General features: G+C 35.8%; 1 protein-coding gene across 1 annotated transcript in view; it reads right to left on the bottom strand.

Annotated features, from left to right (window-relative positions):
* inpp5b (inositol polyphosphate-5-phosphatase B) overlaps positions 1 to 13688 on the bottom strand; it is a 49834-nt gene extending 36146 nt beyond the window's left edge. Inside the window, exons 1-6 of the mRNA XM_056475143.1 lie at positions 13267 to 13688; positions 10794 to 10873; positions 7712 to 7809; positions 6211 to 6240; positions 6009 to 6119; positions 3576 to 3713 (exon numbers count right to left, since the gene is read on the bottom strand). Coding sequence (XP_056331118.1) covers positions 3576 to 3713; positions 6009 to 6119; positions 6211 to 6240; positions 7712 to 7809; positions 10794 to 10873; positions 13267 to 13323 — 514 coding nt within the window. The 5' untranslated portion in view covers positions 13324 to 13688. The remainder of the gene's footprint in view (positions 1 to 3575; positions 3714 to 6008; positions 6120 to 6210; positions 6241 to 7711; positions 7810 to 10793; positions 10874 to 13266) is intronic.
* Positions 13689 to 14639: the final 951 nt, after the last annotated feature.

The raw sequence follows: 14639 nt of genomic DNA, 5'->3' as shown, positions 1-14639 counted from the left end.
AGCTGCACATCCATGATGTGAATCTCCCGTTCCACCACTTCCAAAAGGTGCTCTATTGGATTGAGTTATGGTGACTGTGGAGGCCATTTGAGTACAGTGAACTCATTGTCGTGCTATCCTGCTGGAAGTAGCCATCAGAAGACGGGTACACTGTGGCCATAAAGGGATGGTCAGCAACAATACTCAGGTAGGCTGCGGCATTGACACGATGCTCAATTGGTACTAATGGGCCCAAAGTGTGCCAAGAAAATATCCCTCACACCATTACACCACCACCAGCCTGAACTGTTGACACAAGGCAGGATGAATCCATGCTTTCATGTTGTTGATGCCAAATTCTGACCCTACCATCTGAATGTCGCAGCAGAAATGGAGACTCATCAGACCAGGCAACGTTTCTCCAATCTTCTATTGTCCAATTTTGGTGAGCCTGTGTGAATTGTAGCCTCAGTTTCCTGTTCTTAGCTGACAGGAGTGGCATCCGGTGTGGTCTTCTGCTGCTGTAGCCCATCCGCCTCAAGGTTGGACGTGTTGTGCATTCAGAGATGCTCTTCTGCAGACCTCGGTTGTAACGATTGCTTATTTGAGTTACTGTTGCCTTTCTATCAGCTGGAACCAGTCTGGCCATTCTCCTCTGACCTCTGGCATCAACAAGGCATTTGCCCCCACAGAACTGTCGCTCACTGGATATTTTCTCTTTTTCAGACCATTCTCTGTAAACCCTAGAGATGGTTGTGCGTGAAAATCCCAGTAGATCTGCAGTTTCTGAAATAGCCCATCTGGCACCAACAACCATGCCACGTTCAAAGTCACTTAAATCTTCCCCATTCTGATGCTCAGTTTGAACTGCAGCAGATCGTCTTGGTCATGTCTACATGCCTAAATGCACTGAGTTGCTGCCATGTGACTGGCTGATTAGAAACTTGCATTAACGGGCAGTTGTACCTAATAAAGTGGCCGGTGAGTGTAGTTCTAAATATATAATAAATTTAATCTAAATAAAAACTATACTAAAAAAATGACAAAAGAAAGTGAATTTGGAAAAATAAGGTAAAATAATAGCTCATTAAAATACTATAAAAGCTGTCAGCTAACTGCATAAAAACAAGTTTTAGTACAGAAATGACAAAAACTCAAACAAAAATAAAGGATAAATAGTTATAAATAAACCAAAAAGGGCTACAGCCAAAATAGAAGCTAATTCAAAAATATTATATGTATATTTTAATACGGCTATTAGTTATATATTTTAACAGATCTGTGATTTCCTCATAATTCTGCAGGAAATGAAAATAACTGCTGATGATGATCTAACAAGTGGACTGTGTGAAAAACCAAGCTGACGACGCAGCGGTGGCCACATGTAGAAATCTAACATTATCATTTGTACAACCCATATTTATTTTAGTCTAATTTTCAATAAATGATTCAGTTCTTCACTCATAAAACTTCATGTTTCATGTCAATTTTGAAGTATTTTTCAGTGGCTTATTTTTGATGGCTGGTTGTCGCCACCAAGTGTTTAAATAATGTAATTGCTGCCTACAACTTTCATTTTAGAGCGTTAAGTTAAACGCAAATGATGGTGATTTTAATCTTTACTACAAACATCAGTGGTTTTATTTAAACTATAAACTGTTCTCCTGGTACTTTCGTGTTAATTGACTGTTTGTAACTTCATAACTAACTCAAAAAGACTAAAGACTCTATCTCTTTCTTAATTTGCGTTTTCAGATTTGAATGCAGCGATTTGAAGGATTAATAAACATATGCAAATCAGCATCATTTGTAATTTATGTCTCGTGGGTGTTGAGATCCTGATCTTTTAATGACTAATCGTGCAACTTACACTGAATGCATTAATGCAGGCTAAACAAACAGTGACAGAAAACACTGTTAGTAACCTAAGAAACCCACCACATCCCCAATAACCCACCACAACTTCCGTCATCATTATCTTTTACAGGAAAGCCTAAATGCTGTCGTACATGTGATTTATGGCTTAACTAGGTTTATTAGGCAAGCTTGGACAATTAAGCAACTCATTGGATAACAGTAGTTTGTTCTGTAGAGCAGTGTTTCCCAACCCTGTTCCTGAAGGCACACCAACAGTACACATTTTCAACCTCTCCCTAATCAAACACACCTGAATCAACTCAGAACATCAGAAGAGACTACAAAACCTAAAGTTAATAGGTCAGATAAGGGAGACATCCAAAGTATGTACTGTTGGTGTGCCTTCAGGAACATGGTTGGGAAACACTGCTGTAGACAATTGAAAAAAATATATGTATTGCTTAAGGGGGCTCATAATATTAGCCTTAAATATCATTTAAAAAAATTAAATAATATATTTTATTCCAGACAAACTGAGAAAAATAAGAAAGAAAACAAGAAGAAGATTAAACAACATTATAAGATAAGAAGAAAAAAATATAGGAAATCCTGTGAAAAGTCCTTGCTCTGTTAAACACCACTTGGGTAATATTTGAAAATAACTGAGCTACAAATGTCATAGTTATTGTTATACAACAGTTCTGTCTGGTTCTTGAATCTGATTGGCTGATAGCCGTGAGCTATTCTGCAATAACAGCACTCGTACAGCCTCTTCACCCCTGTGTATTACTCCACCCACATAGAGTAACAGCAGATCATTAAACTCACTACAGTTTGACAAATGTTGCAGCTGTTGACAACATAATGTACTTTTGAGGCTTTTTAGGCGAGAATGTAGTTGTTTAGATTGAAACTGTGCAGTTTATTTATAAGGATAGTATTTATTTTAAATATTTATAATTCCAGAGTTTTAGCGCGTCAGCGGTTATCAGCCTGTCATACTGGACGGTTGACGCTTCACCACAAGATGGCAACAGAGACCACAGAATAAGCCCTTAGAGGAGCGTTTTCTTTTCGTATTTCAAACCACAGCTGATCAAATCATTATTATACAGGTGAGTGACTTTCAAAGTCAATCTCTCCATTTTGTATGTTGTAGTGCTGTATTTATACCATAGTAATCTGCTAGCGTTTGCTTTACTTTGGCTTTTTCTGGGTGGATTACTGTGATCTCTCGACTGCAACAGAGAAATACTGGGAAATCTCTGTAGACTGATGCCATTTCATGCTTTTCAGCCTCATAATCCTAAAATGTGAGCAAAATTACCTGTTTTGTCATCCCTTTAGACATTACGCTAGAGAATCTTTCAAACACTAGCTCTAAAGTGACATAGAAGTTAAGTAGCAATGATTTCTGCTGTTCTGACGTCAGCTGCAGATGTGAGTAAACGGCGGAAGAAAGTAGATCCTCGTACAAAAATATTTTCGGACTATCTGTGTTTGATTTTCTTTTTTTAAATACACGATTATGCCGTCGAACTGTTGTTTGAATGCAATATCACACAAGTGGCAGTGTGATATGACTGTATATTGGCACTGGTGTGAGGTGTTGCCTTTGTGTCCGAGACAGGGGCCATATCGCACTGCTACTTGTGTGATATTGCTTATATATTTATACTAATTGTAAAGTAACATTTTTTATCTTATTTATTTACTCTAAAAGAGAACGCACAGCTCACCTGATTTCTTCATCTGACTCATCTTGACAGTTGCTGCTCCAATTGACTTTCTCAGTGATCTCGCCCCTTTTGACACTTTACGGTACTTGGTGAGCCAGTCAAACTTGGGTTCTTCTTTTGGATACTGCTGACAGACATCTACAAGTTTAAAACACAACAGTACTTTAGTTAAAAACTCCAGTTCAGAATAAAAATCGCTAAATAACGCCATTACAGATATGAACAATATCAGCTTACTGCTGGATCTATGATGATTTCAATTCTATGTACATTCTAGGAAACGTCAAGAGGAACTATATCATTTGTTCTCTGTGTATTTGTCGTTTTCTCTCTCAGAACTAAAAGCCGCATGTTCACACCATTATTACAAACAAAATGCGAACAACACTCACACTGTGACTTCCCCTTGCAGACAAGCCGCCGCTGGTGTCTGAGTTTCTATATGACCACATTTGATCTATAACAGCTGTCACTGACCTTGCAAATTTTTCTGATTTTTCCTGTTAACACGTGCATCTTTAGAGCTCCTGAAACTCGCCATCAGCATTCACCCGATGAAGGAGATCAAACAGCTCTTTCCTGAAGCATATTTCCCTTTTGAGAAGTCAGATGTTTCTCTTTTTTGATGGTTTAAGAAATAATAAATGATGAAAATCTTTGAATCGAACCGCAATCTGCTGCTGCTCATTCTGTATGTTACAATCCACAGACTGAGAAAAAAGCAGACAACCTACTTATTTGAAATAAACTCCGCCTCCTCTCTTTCTCTCTCTCTCTCATTACATGTGTGTGCGAAATGTAACTGTTGTCTGAGAGGTTAACTCAATCTCTGCTTATTTACTCAGATGGACTAGTCTGTATTTAAGTTTATTTTATGAAGATATTTATATATAAGGAATGTATAGTCGAGTTTCCAGTTTAATGCTTATTACACAACGATTCCAAAAGTACCTTTTCAACAGGTAGAGTAAATGAATGACAGAACAGGTCAGCTGATTGCATGTCTTTCACTTTCATGAGCTTTGCTCTCAGTGATTGGACTTTTAGCATTTGCATGAATGGGAAATGTCAGAATGCAGGACGAAACTCGTTCAGCGGGTTTTTGCTGTCGGTGATGTCAATGAGATTTCTTTTAGATTTCTTCTGCATCACCTGCAGGTGAATTCCCATTTGTTTAATGGACTGCAGAACATAAAAACATAATTAATGGAATTTTTCTTTTTTAATCAGAGATTTTTTAATTAATTTAATTAATTTAAAAAAAGAGTATCTGACAAAATGTATTTTCTAGAATATATATATATATATATTACTTTAAATTATATAGGAATAAAAAATAAATAAATAAATAAATAATAATAATAATATATATATTATTTTAAACTATAAAGGACTTAAATATTTCAAATATACCGTTGAAATCAGAATTATTAGTGCCCCTGTTTATTTTTTTCCCCCAATTTCTGTTTAACTGAGAGAATATACTTTCAAAACATTTCTAAACCTAATAGTTTTAATAACTCCTCTCTAATAACTGATTTATTTTATCTTTGCCATGATGACAGTAAATAATATTTGACTAGATGTTTTTCAAGACACTTCTATACAGCTTAAAGTGACATTTAAAGGCTTAACTAGGATAATTAGGTTAACTAGGCAGGTTAGGGTAATTAGGCAAGTCATTGTATATCGATGGTTTGTTCTGTAGACCAGTGTTTCCCAACCCTGTTCCTGAAGGCACACCAACAGTACACATTTTCAACCTCTCCCTAATCAAACACACCTGAATCAACTCAGCAGAACATTAGAAAAGACCCCAAAACCTGACACGAATGGGTCAGATAAGGGAGACATACAAAATATATACTGTTGGTGTGCCTCTAGGAACAGGGTTGGGAAACACTGCTGTAGACTATCGAAAAAAAATTAAGCTTAAAGGGGCTAATAATATTGACTTTAAAATAGATTTAAAAAAATATAAAACTGCTTTTATTCTTTTTTATTCTAAAAAAAAAGGCTTTCTCCAGAAGAAAAAATATTATCAGACATACTGTCAAAATTTCCTTGCTCTGTTAAACATCATTTGGGAAATATTTAAAAAAGAAAAAACAAATTCAAAGGGGGCTAATAATTCTGACTTCAACTATATATATATATATATATATATATATATATATATATATATATATATATATATATTTAAGTGGATGCCCTTCCAGACACAACCCAGCACTGGGAAACACTCATACACACAATCATACACTGCGTCCAATTTAGTTTATTTAATTCACTTATGCCGCATGGAAACCAGAGCACCCGGAGGAAACCTACGTGCAAATGAGGAGAACATGTAATCTATTCAATAAAATAATATGAATTCCAAGCATCTGAACATCATAGAATGCAATGAAAAGTAATAAACAGGCGTCTCACCACTCCAGGCCCGATTCACTTCACTGAGGAAGAGACGGGTGTGAGAACCAAACGGCAACTTCAGCTCCAGCTCCTCCTCCAGAAAAGTTACCCGCACTCGAGTATCTGCACCTGAACAGTGATAAAGAAAATATCCCAAACATATCTGAATATTGATGCTAATGCTGAATACTGATGTTATATTTTAAATAAACTCACTCACCAACAACCGCAAGCTCATCTGGAGATGAAACTATGGATAAGTTTTGGAAAAAAAAAACATGAATTTTACCACAAAATCAAGATTCATGATAATATATTTTTTAATAACTGCAGAATTTATTACAAATGATGAATGATTTATTCATATTTATTGTGCATTTTTATGTTCCATTCATTCATTTATTTTCTTTTTGGCTCAGTCTTTTTATTAATCTGGGGTCGCCACAGCGGAATGAACCGCCAACTTATCCAGCATATATTTTACGCAGTGGATGCCCATGCAGCCGCAACCCGACACTGGGAAACACCCACATACAGTCTTGCACTCACTCACACTACGGCCAATTTAGTTCATTTAATTCACCTATACAGCATGTGGTTGGACTGTGGGGGAAATGTTCAAATCACGTGCCTTTATATTCTTCTCTGATTGGTGCAATACAGTGTGAGGGTGGGATCATCACTCACTCACATGAGATCCACCATTAGCAGACCACGTCCAACACTCAAAAAATTAAGTTTGCCGTTTATCTACTTATTTAAAATGATCTGAAACAACAAAATTCATGAGTTTTTTGAAGGGACATTCATTCATTCACTTTCTTTTCGGCTTAGTCCCACTATTAATCAAGGGTCGCCACAGCAGAATGAACCGCCAACTTGTAATTTAGCTTATTCGATTCACCTGTAGCGCACGTGTTTGGACTTGTGGGGGAAATCGGAGCACCCGGAGGAAACCCACGCCAACATGGGGAGAATATGCAAACTCCACACTGAAATGCCAACTGGCCCAGCTGGGGCTCGAACCAGCGACATTCTTGCTGTGAGGTGATTGTGCAACCCACCGCGCCACCGTGACGCCCCCATGTTCATTTCATGTGCCTTAATATTCTTCTCTGATTGGTGTAATACAGTGTGAGGGCGGGATCAACCCGTCACTCACATAAGATCCACCAATAGCAAATCACCTCCCATTAAAAAAATTACGTTTGCTGTTTGTTCAAACGACTTATTTAAAATAAGCTGAAAACAATTCTTGAGTTTTTTGGAGGGACGACTTAATTGTTTTCTGTTCAATCCACTTCATTTGGTAAAAACTATTGAGTTTAATTCCTTCATGTTGTCCCAACACAAATCGATTGAGTGGAATCCAGCATTTTTTACAGTGACTCATTCATGCATTCGTTCATTCCTTCATCCATTCATTTTCATTCGGCTTGGTCCCTTATTTATCAGGGGTCGCCACAGCGGAATGAACCGCCAACTATTCCAGCATATGTTTTACGCAGAGGATACTCTTCCACGACTGTGGCGGAAACTCACGCCAACATGGGCAGAACATGCTAACTCCACACAGAAATGCCAACAGGCCCAGCCAGGACTCGAACCAGCGACCTTCTTGCTATGAGGCGACAGTGTTAACAACTGAGCCACCGTGCCGCCAGTGACATCATTATTATACCTGCACTTTAGATTTACAATATTAACTCAAAATGTCTTACCTTCAACAACTGAAAAGTCATAAGAAATAGGAATGATTTGCTCCAGCGTGACATCATCGGCAGTGATGGCCATCCTTCGATGGGAATATATAAACAACCTGATCAAATCAAAGAGTAAAATAAACCAGACAAGTTCAGTGTTTGCAAATGTGGCATCGGATTATCTTCATATGCTGTTTTTGTCATTCATTCATTTTCCTTCAGCTCAATCCCATATTTATCAGGAGATGCCACAGTGAAATGAACTACCAACTATTCCAGTTTATGTTTTATGCAGCGGATGCCCTTCCAGCTGCAACCCAGTACTGGGAAACACCCATGCACTCATACACTATGGCCAATTTAGTTTATTCAATTCACTTATAGCACATGTTTTTGGACTGTGGAGGAACCAAAGTACCTGTAGGAGACCCACGCAAACACGGGCAGAACATGCAAACTCCACACAGATATGCCAACTGACCCAGCCGGCACTCAAACCAACGACCTTCTTGCTGTAAGGGGACGACAGTGCCACTAAGCTACCTATTTGTGAAGTTATGCAATATATTATTTTTCATTTATTATTACAACGCATGTAACCATTTAAAAATGATTTGTTATTGTTGCTAAAGTATAACATGCCATGTTTAAAAGTCAATACAAGTTACTGACTACATATTTGGTCAATAATAAATAATATTAAAGGGCACATAGTTTACCTCTTTTTTATGATTTAATATTAATATTATGGTTCTTCTGAGTGTGCCAGTTGAGGTTCAGTTCAAAACACAATTCAGATTGTTTATTATAATGTGTTAAAAAGTGTCATGTTGGGGGCGTGTCCACAGCTCACTGATTTAGGGGTGTGTTGCTTCACATGTAAATTAGTTTCGGCTTCCCGCCCAACGTAACAAGGGGGCGGGGCTATGAGCTCACCTGCTCTGCGTTTGCAACAGAGTCTGACAGGCAGACAGAGAAGGAGAGAGAGGATCAGCAATCAGTCATACTTGTACGACTCTGACACAGACCAAGCAGAGAGTACAAAATCATTTGTGTCTTTGTACAGTTTTACAGCCGACTGTGTGCTAGTTTCAAGTGCCGAGCTTGTCCACAGAAACTAATAACCACGCACACTGAATTAACTTTGACTGAGGCACCGGATGCGCCGCTTGAAGCCGCGACACGGCACACCAGACACTCTCTGTGGCGCACCAGAAACATGAAGTGTCCCGAATCGTCGCGCCACGCATTTTTGAATTCTAAACATAGGTTTCTGCAGCGGTCCGCGGCGCCCAGCCGTCGACTTGAGTGTACCCTGATAGAAACCGATGTTTAGAATTCTAAAACGCATGCTAGTTAAGATCACAGGGAGCTTCTGTGATCGCGAGAAATGCAAACGGCTGAAGTATAAGGTAGACTCAATGAGAAGTACACATGTTTGCAAACCTACCTAAAGATACAACCAATAATTCCGATTAGAGCGATAATGTGGAGAATATTGCTCTTGTGTTGAGCCCAATGAGCCTTGCATCTAAAAATAGAGCTAGCGTGTTCCTTTAGTGATATCGCTTCGACTCATGCTGAAAATGGCGGACGTGAATTAACAAACTGAGGATATGATGACGTGCCTGTCAATTAATATTGGTGGGCGTGTGGGGCCAAATAAGTCTCTGATGTCCCTAGAGCAGGGTAGGGAATCTATGGCTCGGGAGCCACATGTGGCTCTTTGACGAAAAATATATGGCTATCCAGCTGTCTCTCTTCAATAATATTATAAAGTTTAAAAAATTATAGCTGTCACTAGAAATCAGATTTCTATTGAAAATACAATTACAATTCCCGTTATACTGTATTTTTACAGCAAAATGAATAAGGACTAAAATAAAAGGACGTTTCAATTAATGCACAAGAGTGGCGCTGCGGTTTAACTCGAAACGTGACACCAATAAAGGCGAGCAACTAACATTTCTCCTCACGCATGTAAATTCAAACAACATCATGAGTGGCGATGGCAAAAAGAAAAAAATTGTCCTCTTAATACATTGTGATGCGTAATATTTGCTTATTTTTTAATTATACACGGACATAAATAAAGGTTTTGTTATATCCACACACCCCAAATGGCTCTTTAAATAAATGCATTTGATAAAAAAAATCAGAAATGGCTCTTTGCTGGAAAAAGGTTCCCGACCCCTGCTCTAGAACAGTGTTTCCCAACCCTGTTCCTAAAGACACACCAACAGTCCACATTTTCAACCTCTCCCTAATCAAACACAGCTGAATCAACTTATCATAACATCAGAAGAGACTCCAACACCTGAAGTTAATGGGTCAGAAAAGGGAGACATCCGAAATATGTACTGTTGGTGTGCCTCCAGGAACAGGGTTGGGAAACACTGCCCTAGAGTGTGTGTGTGTGTGTGGTTTCAGCTCAAAATACCACATTAATAATGCTTTATAACTCTTTGAAACTGCCCCATTTAGGCTTTGATCCTAATTGGTCATTTTGGTGATTTAGTCGATCCTAATTTGGTCATTTATTGATTTAGTCGTTTTGGTGACTGTCGCTTTAAATTCAAATGAGATGCAATTTTCAAACAAGGGCGGAGCTACAAACGCCTGTGTCAGCATAGTGGCAGATTCACAAACAAGACTAACGTCCTATGCTAATGAGGGAGAGATGGTCACTAGTGGGCGGGGCTTTACTCCTCTGATGACACGTACAAAGGGAGAATGACAATCAAAGTGTTTCTACAGACTGTTTTCATCAAGTGTGATTATAAAAGGTAGAATTAATATATTTTTACCATTTGAAGCTGGTTAAATACACACATTAATGACACACAACTGTGTTTAAACCCCTTATAAAAGTGAATTTTGCATAATAGGTCCCCTTTACACATTGTTCCCTTTACATTAGAACTTTAGAAATGATAAATTTTATGCTATAGATTAAATATAACATTATTACTAGAATATAAACATAATTTACATATTAACCTCAAATACATAGACTAACTCTATCAAAACTCCATATGTGAATGATGTCTATATATAAATATGAAAGATTCTGTAATTAATTAGAAGTGTATAAACTCACGCATGCTCCTTGTCCTGCCGCACCAATCCTATCAACTTGCTGTCCCTCACGTCATTCAGCAGGGAAACACACTCCACAGCATGTGTACGCCAGCTAAGGACATGTTTATTACAACACAATTATTTACAGATGTGAATTGCATTATGGGACCTTGATCTCTGCTCTGTCGACTTTTAATGCTGAAAATTCAACTCTACAGTTCGACAAAGTAACTTTATTGACATTTTAGTAGGTTGATATAATAATACATAATAATATAATAATAATATAATAATATTATAATAATATAATGTATAATAAATAATATAGAGAGAAATAAGTCTGTAAAATAACAGAAAATATACTGGCGGTTTATTACAAGGTATTTGTTTGTAGCGTAATACACAACAGACAAAATATCACTTAAAAGTATTAAAAATGTTAATAAAAGTCACTATTTTTAACTTCTCGAGTTTAAAAGTGTTGGAAGAAAAATCAAGCTCCCATAATGCAATTCAAAAGCATAAATAAATGAAGAAAAATCCCCAAATGTGGAAATTTACTAATTTACGTATGTATTTTTTACAGTGTATGACATCTTCACGCATACACCTTTCACTCACTCTCCGCTGAACGATCGCTTGTCATTTTGCCCCTGCAAGTCGCTCGTAGTGTGAATGAGCCATTACATTTCTGCGACGGAAGTTTTCTCTTTATTCCGAACAGATCAGACAAATACTAAGACTATTATAGTAAGACTAAATTTTATATACAATTATTTATTTGTTTGTATATTTATTTATTTTAGGCAGGAATTTGTGGATTTTATATACATTTATTTATTTATTTGTATATTTATTTATTTTCTTTTAGGCAGGAATTTGTGGATTTTATATACATTTATTTATTTATTTGTATATTTATTTATTTTATTTTAGGCAGGAATTTGTAGATTTTTATATACATTTATTTATTTATTTATTTATTTGTATATTTATTGTTTTATTTAGGCAGGAATTTGTGGATTTTATATACACTCATTTATTTATTTGTATATTTATTTATTTATTTTATTTATGCAGGAATTTGTGGATTTTTATATACATTTATTTATTTATTTGCATATTTATTTATTTATTTGTGATTTTTATATACATTTATTTGCATATTTATTTGTTTATTTATTATTTTATTTATGCAGGAATTTGTAGATTTTTATATACATTTATTTATTTGCATATTTATTAGTTTTATTTATTTATTTGTGATTTTTATATACATTTATATATTTATTTGCATTTTTATTTATTATTTTATTTACGCAAGAATTTGGGGATTCTTATCCACTTTTATTTATTTATTTGCATATTTATTTATGCAGGAATTTGTAGATTATTATATACATTTATTTATTTGCATATTTATTTATTTATTTGTGATTTTTATATACATTTATTTGCATATTTATTTATTATTTTATTTATGCAGGAATTTGTAGATTTTTATATACATTTATTTATTTGCATATTTATTAGTTTTATTTATTTATTTGTGATTTTTATATACATTTATATATTTATTTGCATATTTATTTATTATTTTATTTACGCAGGAATTTGAGGATTCTTATACACATTTATTTATTTATCTGCATATTTATTTATTTAATATTTTATTTTTTTGAATTTGTAGATTTTTAAAAACATTTATTTATTTGCATAATTATTATTTATTTTATTTATGCAGGAATTTGTGGATTTTTATGTACATTTATTAATTAATTTATTTGCATATTTATTCATTTATTTATGCAGGAATTTGTAGATTTTTATATACATTTATTTATTTGCATATTTATTTATTTATTTGTAATTTTTATATACATTTATTTATTTGCATATTTATTTAATTTTTTATTTATTATTTTATTTATGCAGGAATTTGTGGATTTTTATTTACATTTATTTATTATTTCATTTACGCAGAAATTAATGGTTTATTTACTCATTTATATATTTGCGTATTTATTGATTTATTTATTTATTGTTTTAGCAGGCTTCGTCCTCTATAAATACTTCTTTCAAAATTCTATTTTTGTGCAAAAATTAATATCTGCGTTGTTTGTATTATACTTATTATACTGTAGTTTCATTGTAAATGCCTGTTATTGCAATAAAAAACGCAGATCTTTAAAAAATCTCTGTACACTAGAGACATCTAGCGGACGAGTCAGGAATAGCACACTGAAATTTCCTTCACAGTAAAACTGTGCATGCTCAATAAAAACAAGCGGAAAGGCGTGTGTCTAAGAATTACATTTAGAGGATATGGATAGCGCTATAATTAAAAACTATCCACATCTTATTGGTCTAAACGAGTTTCGCAACAATCCTAAATGACTATTTCACAAAAACAAGCATGCAGTCGGTTTGGTTTAAACAGAAATACAGGTTTGTAAAGTATTATATGGTACAGAAAAGCGCTGAGAGGATACTATAGAGCAGCTTTCTCCTTCGGCCAAAGTCTCTTGAATCGCCACGGACTGGTCCATTATTCAGCACGAGTTTGCAAGCGACACTTCGCGAGATGTGTCGTAAAAACAGTCATTGTTTTGCTGGAAGTGTGCGGTGGTTGCTGAAAGATTGCGGTTTTTTGACAGTCTTCATGTTTCTTCCTTCAAATCAGATGAAACTTCCCGTCCGAAACCACCCTCATGCCACGCAGCAGCACGTAAGAGTTCAGCTAACCACTCCAAACAGCAGTCTTATCATGACTTTCTGCTCTCAGTTACTGCCAATTTCACCTGACACGCTAGAGATATCACTTATATTCCCCCTTTTCCCTCTTCTTCTGTTTCAGATATTCTTCTGACTTCTGAGATTGCAGTGACACCAAACTTGGTAGCATGGTCTCAGATCCCACCCATTACTTATTTATGGCACATCCACCAGTTGGCGCTATATGCCAAATCAGTTTTAAAGGACAGTTCACCCTTAAATGAAGATTTACCTAGTGTTTATCCACCCTTCACTTATTTAAAACCTCTCCGAGTGTGTTTCTTCTGTTGAACACAAAGGAAAATATTTTGAAGAATGCTGAAAACCCGTTGACTTCCATAGTATTTATTTTTCCTTCTATGGAGGTCAATGGTTACAGGTTTTCAGCTTTGTGTTCAACAGAAGAAAGTCATGAAGGTTTAAAAACAGTAAATAGTGAGTATATGTAATTTTTTGAGTGAACTATCCCTTTAAATTTGAGATATTTATACTCAAACTAATATATGATGTGTTGGTAACAGTGTGTGTCATTATAACTTGCAATAACAGCACAAATTTTGTCTTCTGAAAAGCTGAAAACCGGTAACCATTGACTTCCATAGTATTTATCTTTCCTACAATGGAAGTCAATGGTTACAGGTTTTCATACACGATAAATGCGCTATATAATAACATTACATTTGAAGGAAGCTGAAAACCGGTAACCATTGACTTCCATAGTATTTATCTTTCCTACAATGGAAGTCAATGGTTACACGTTTTCATACACGATAAATAATCATTACACATTACATTACATTACATTTGAAGGAAGCTGAAAACCGGCTCAGTTGACGTTTCTGTGTGGAGTCTGCATGTTCTCCCTGTGAACGTGTGGGTTTCCTCCGGGTGCTCCGGTTTCCCCAACAGTCCAAACACATGTGGTTCAGGTGAATTGGGTAGGCTTAATTGTCCGTAGTGTATGAGTGTGAGTGAATGTGTATGGATGTTTCCCAGGGATGGTTTGCAGCTGGAAGGGCATCCGCTGGATAAAACATGTGTTGGATAAGTTGGCGGTTCATTCCGCTGTGGCGACCCCGGATTAATAAGG

This window comes from Danio aesculapii, chromosome 16, assembly GCF_903798145.1.
Source record: "Danio aesculapii chromosome 16, fDanAes4.1, whole genome shotgun sequence".
Taxonomy (NCBI): domain Eukaryota; kingdom Metazoa; phylum Chordata; class Actinopteri; order Cypriniformes; family Danionidae; genus Danio; species Danio aesculapii.
Note: the sequence above shows the minus strand (reverse complement) of the source record. Positions and strands in the feature narration are given on the sequence as shown.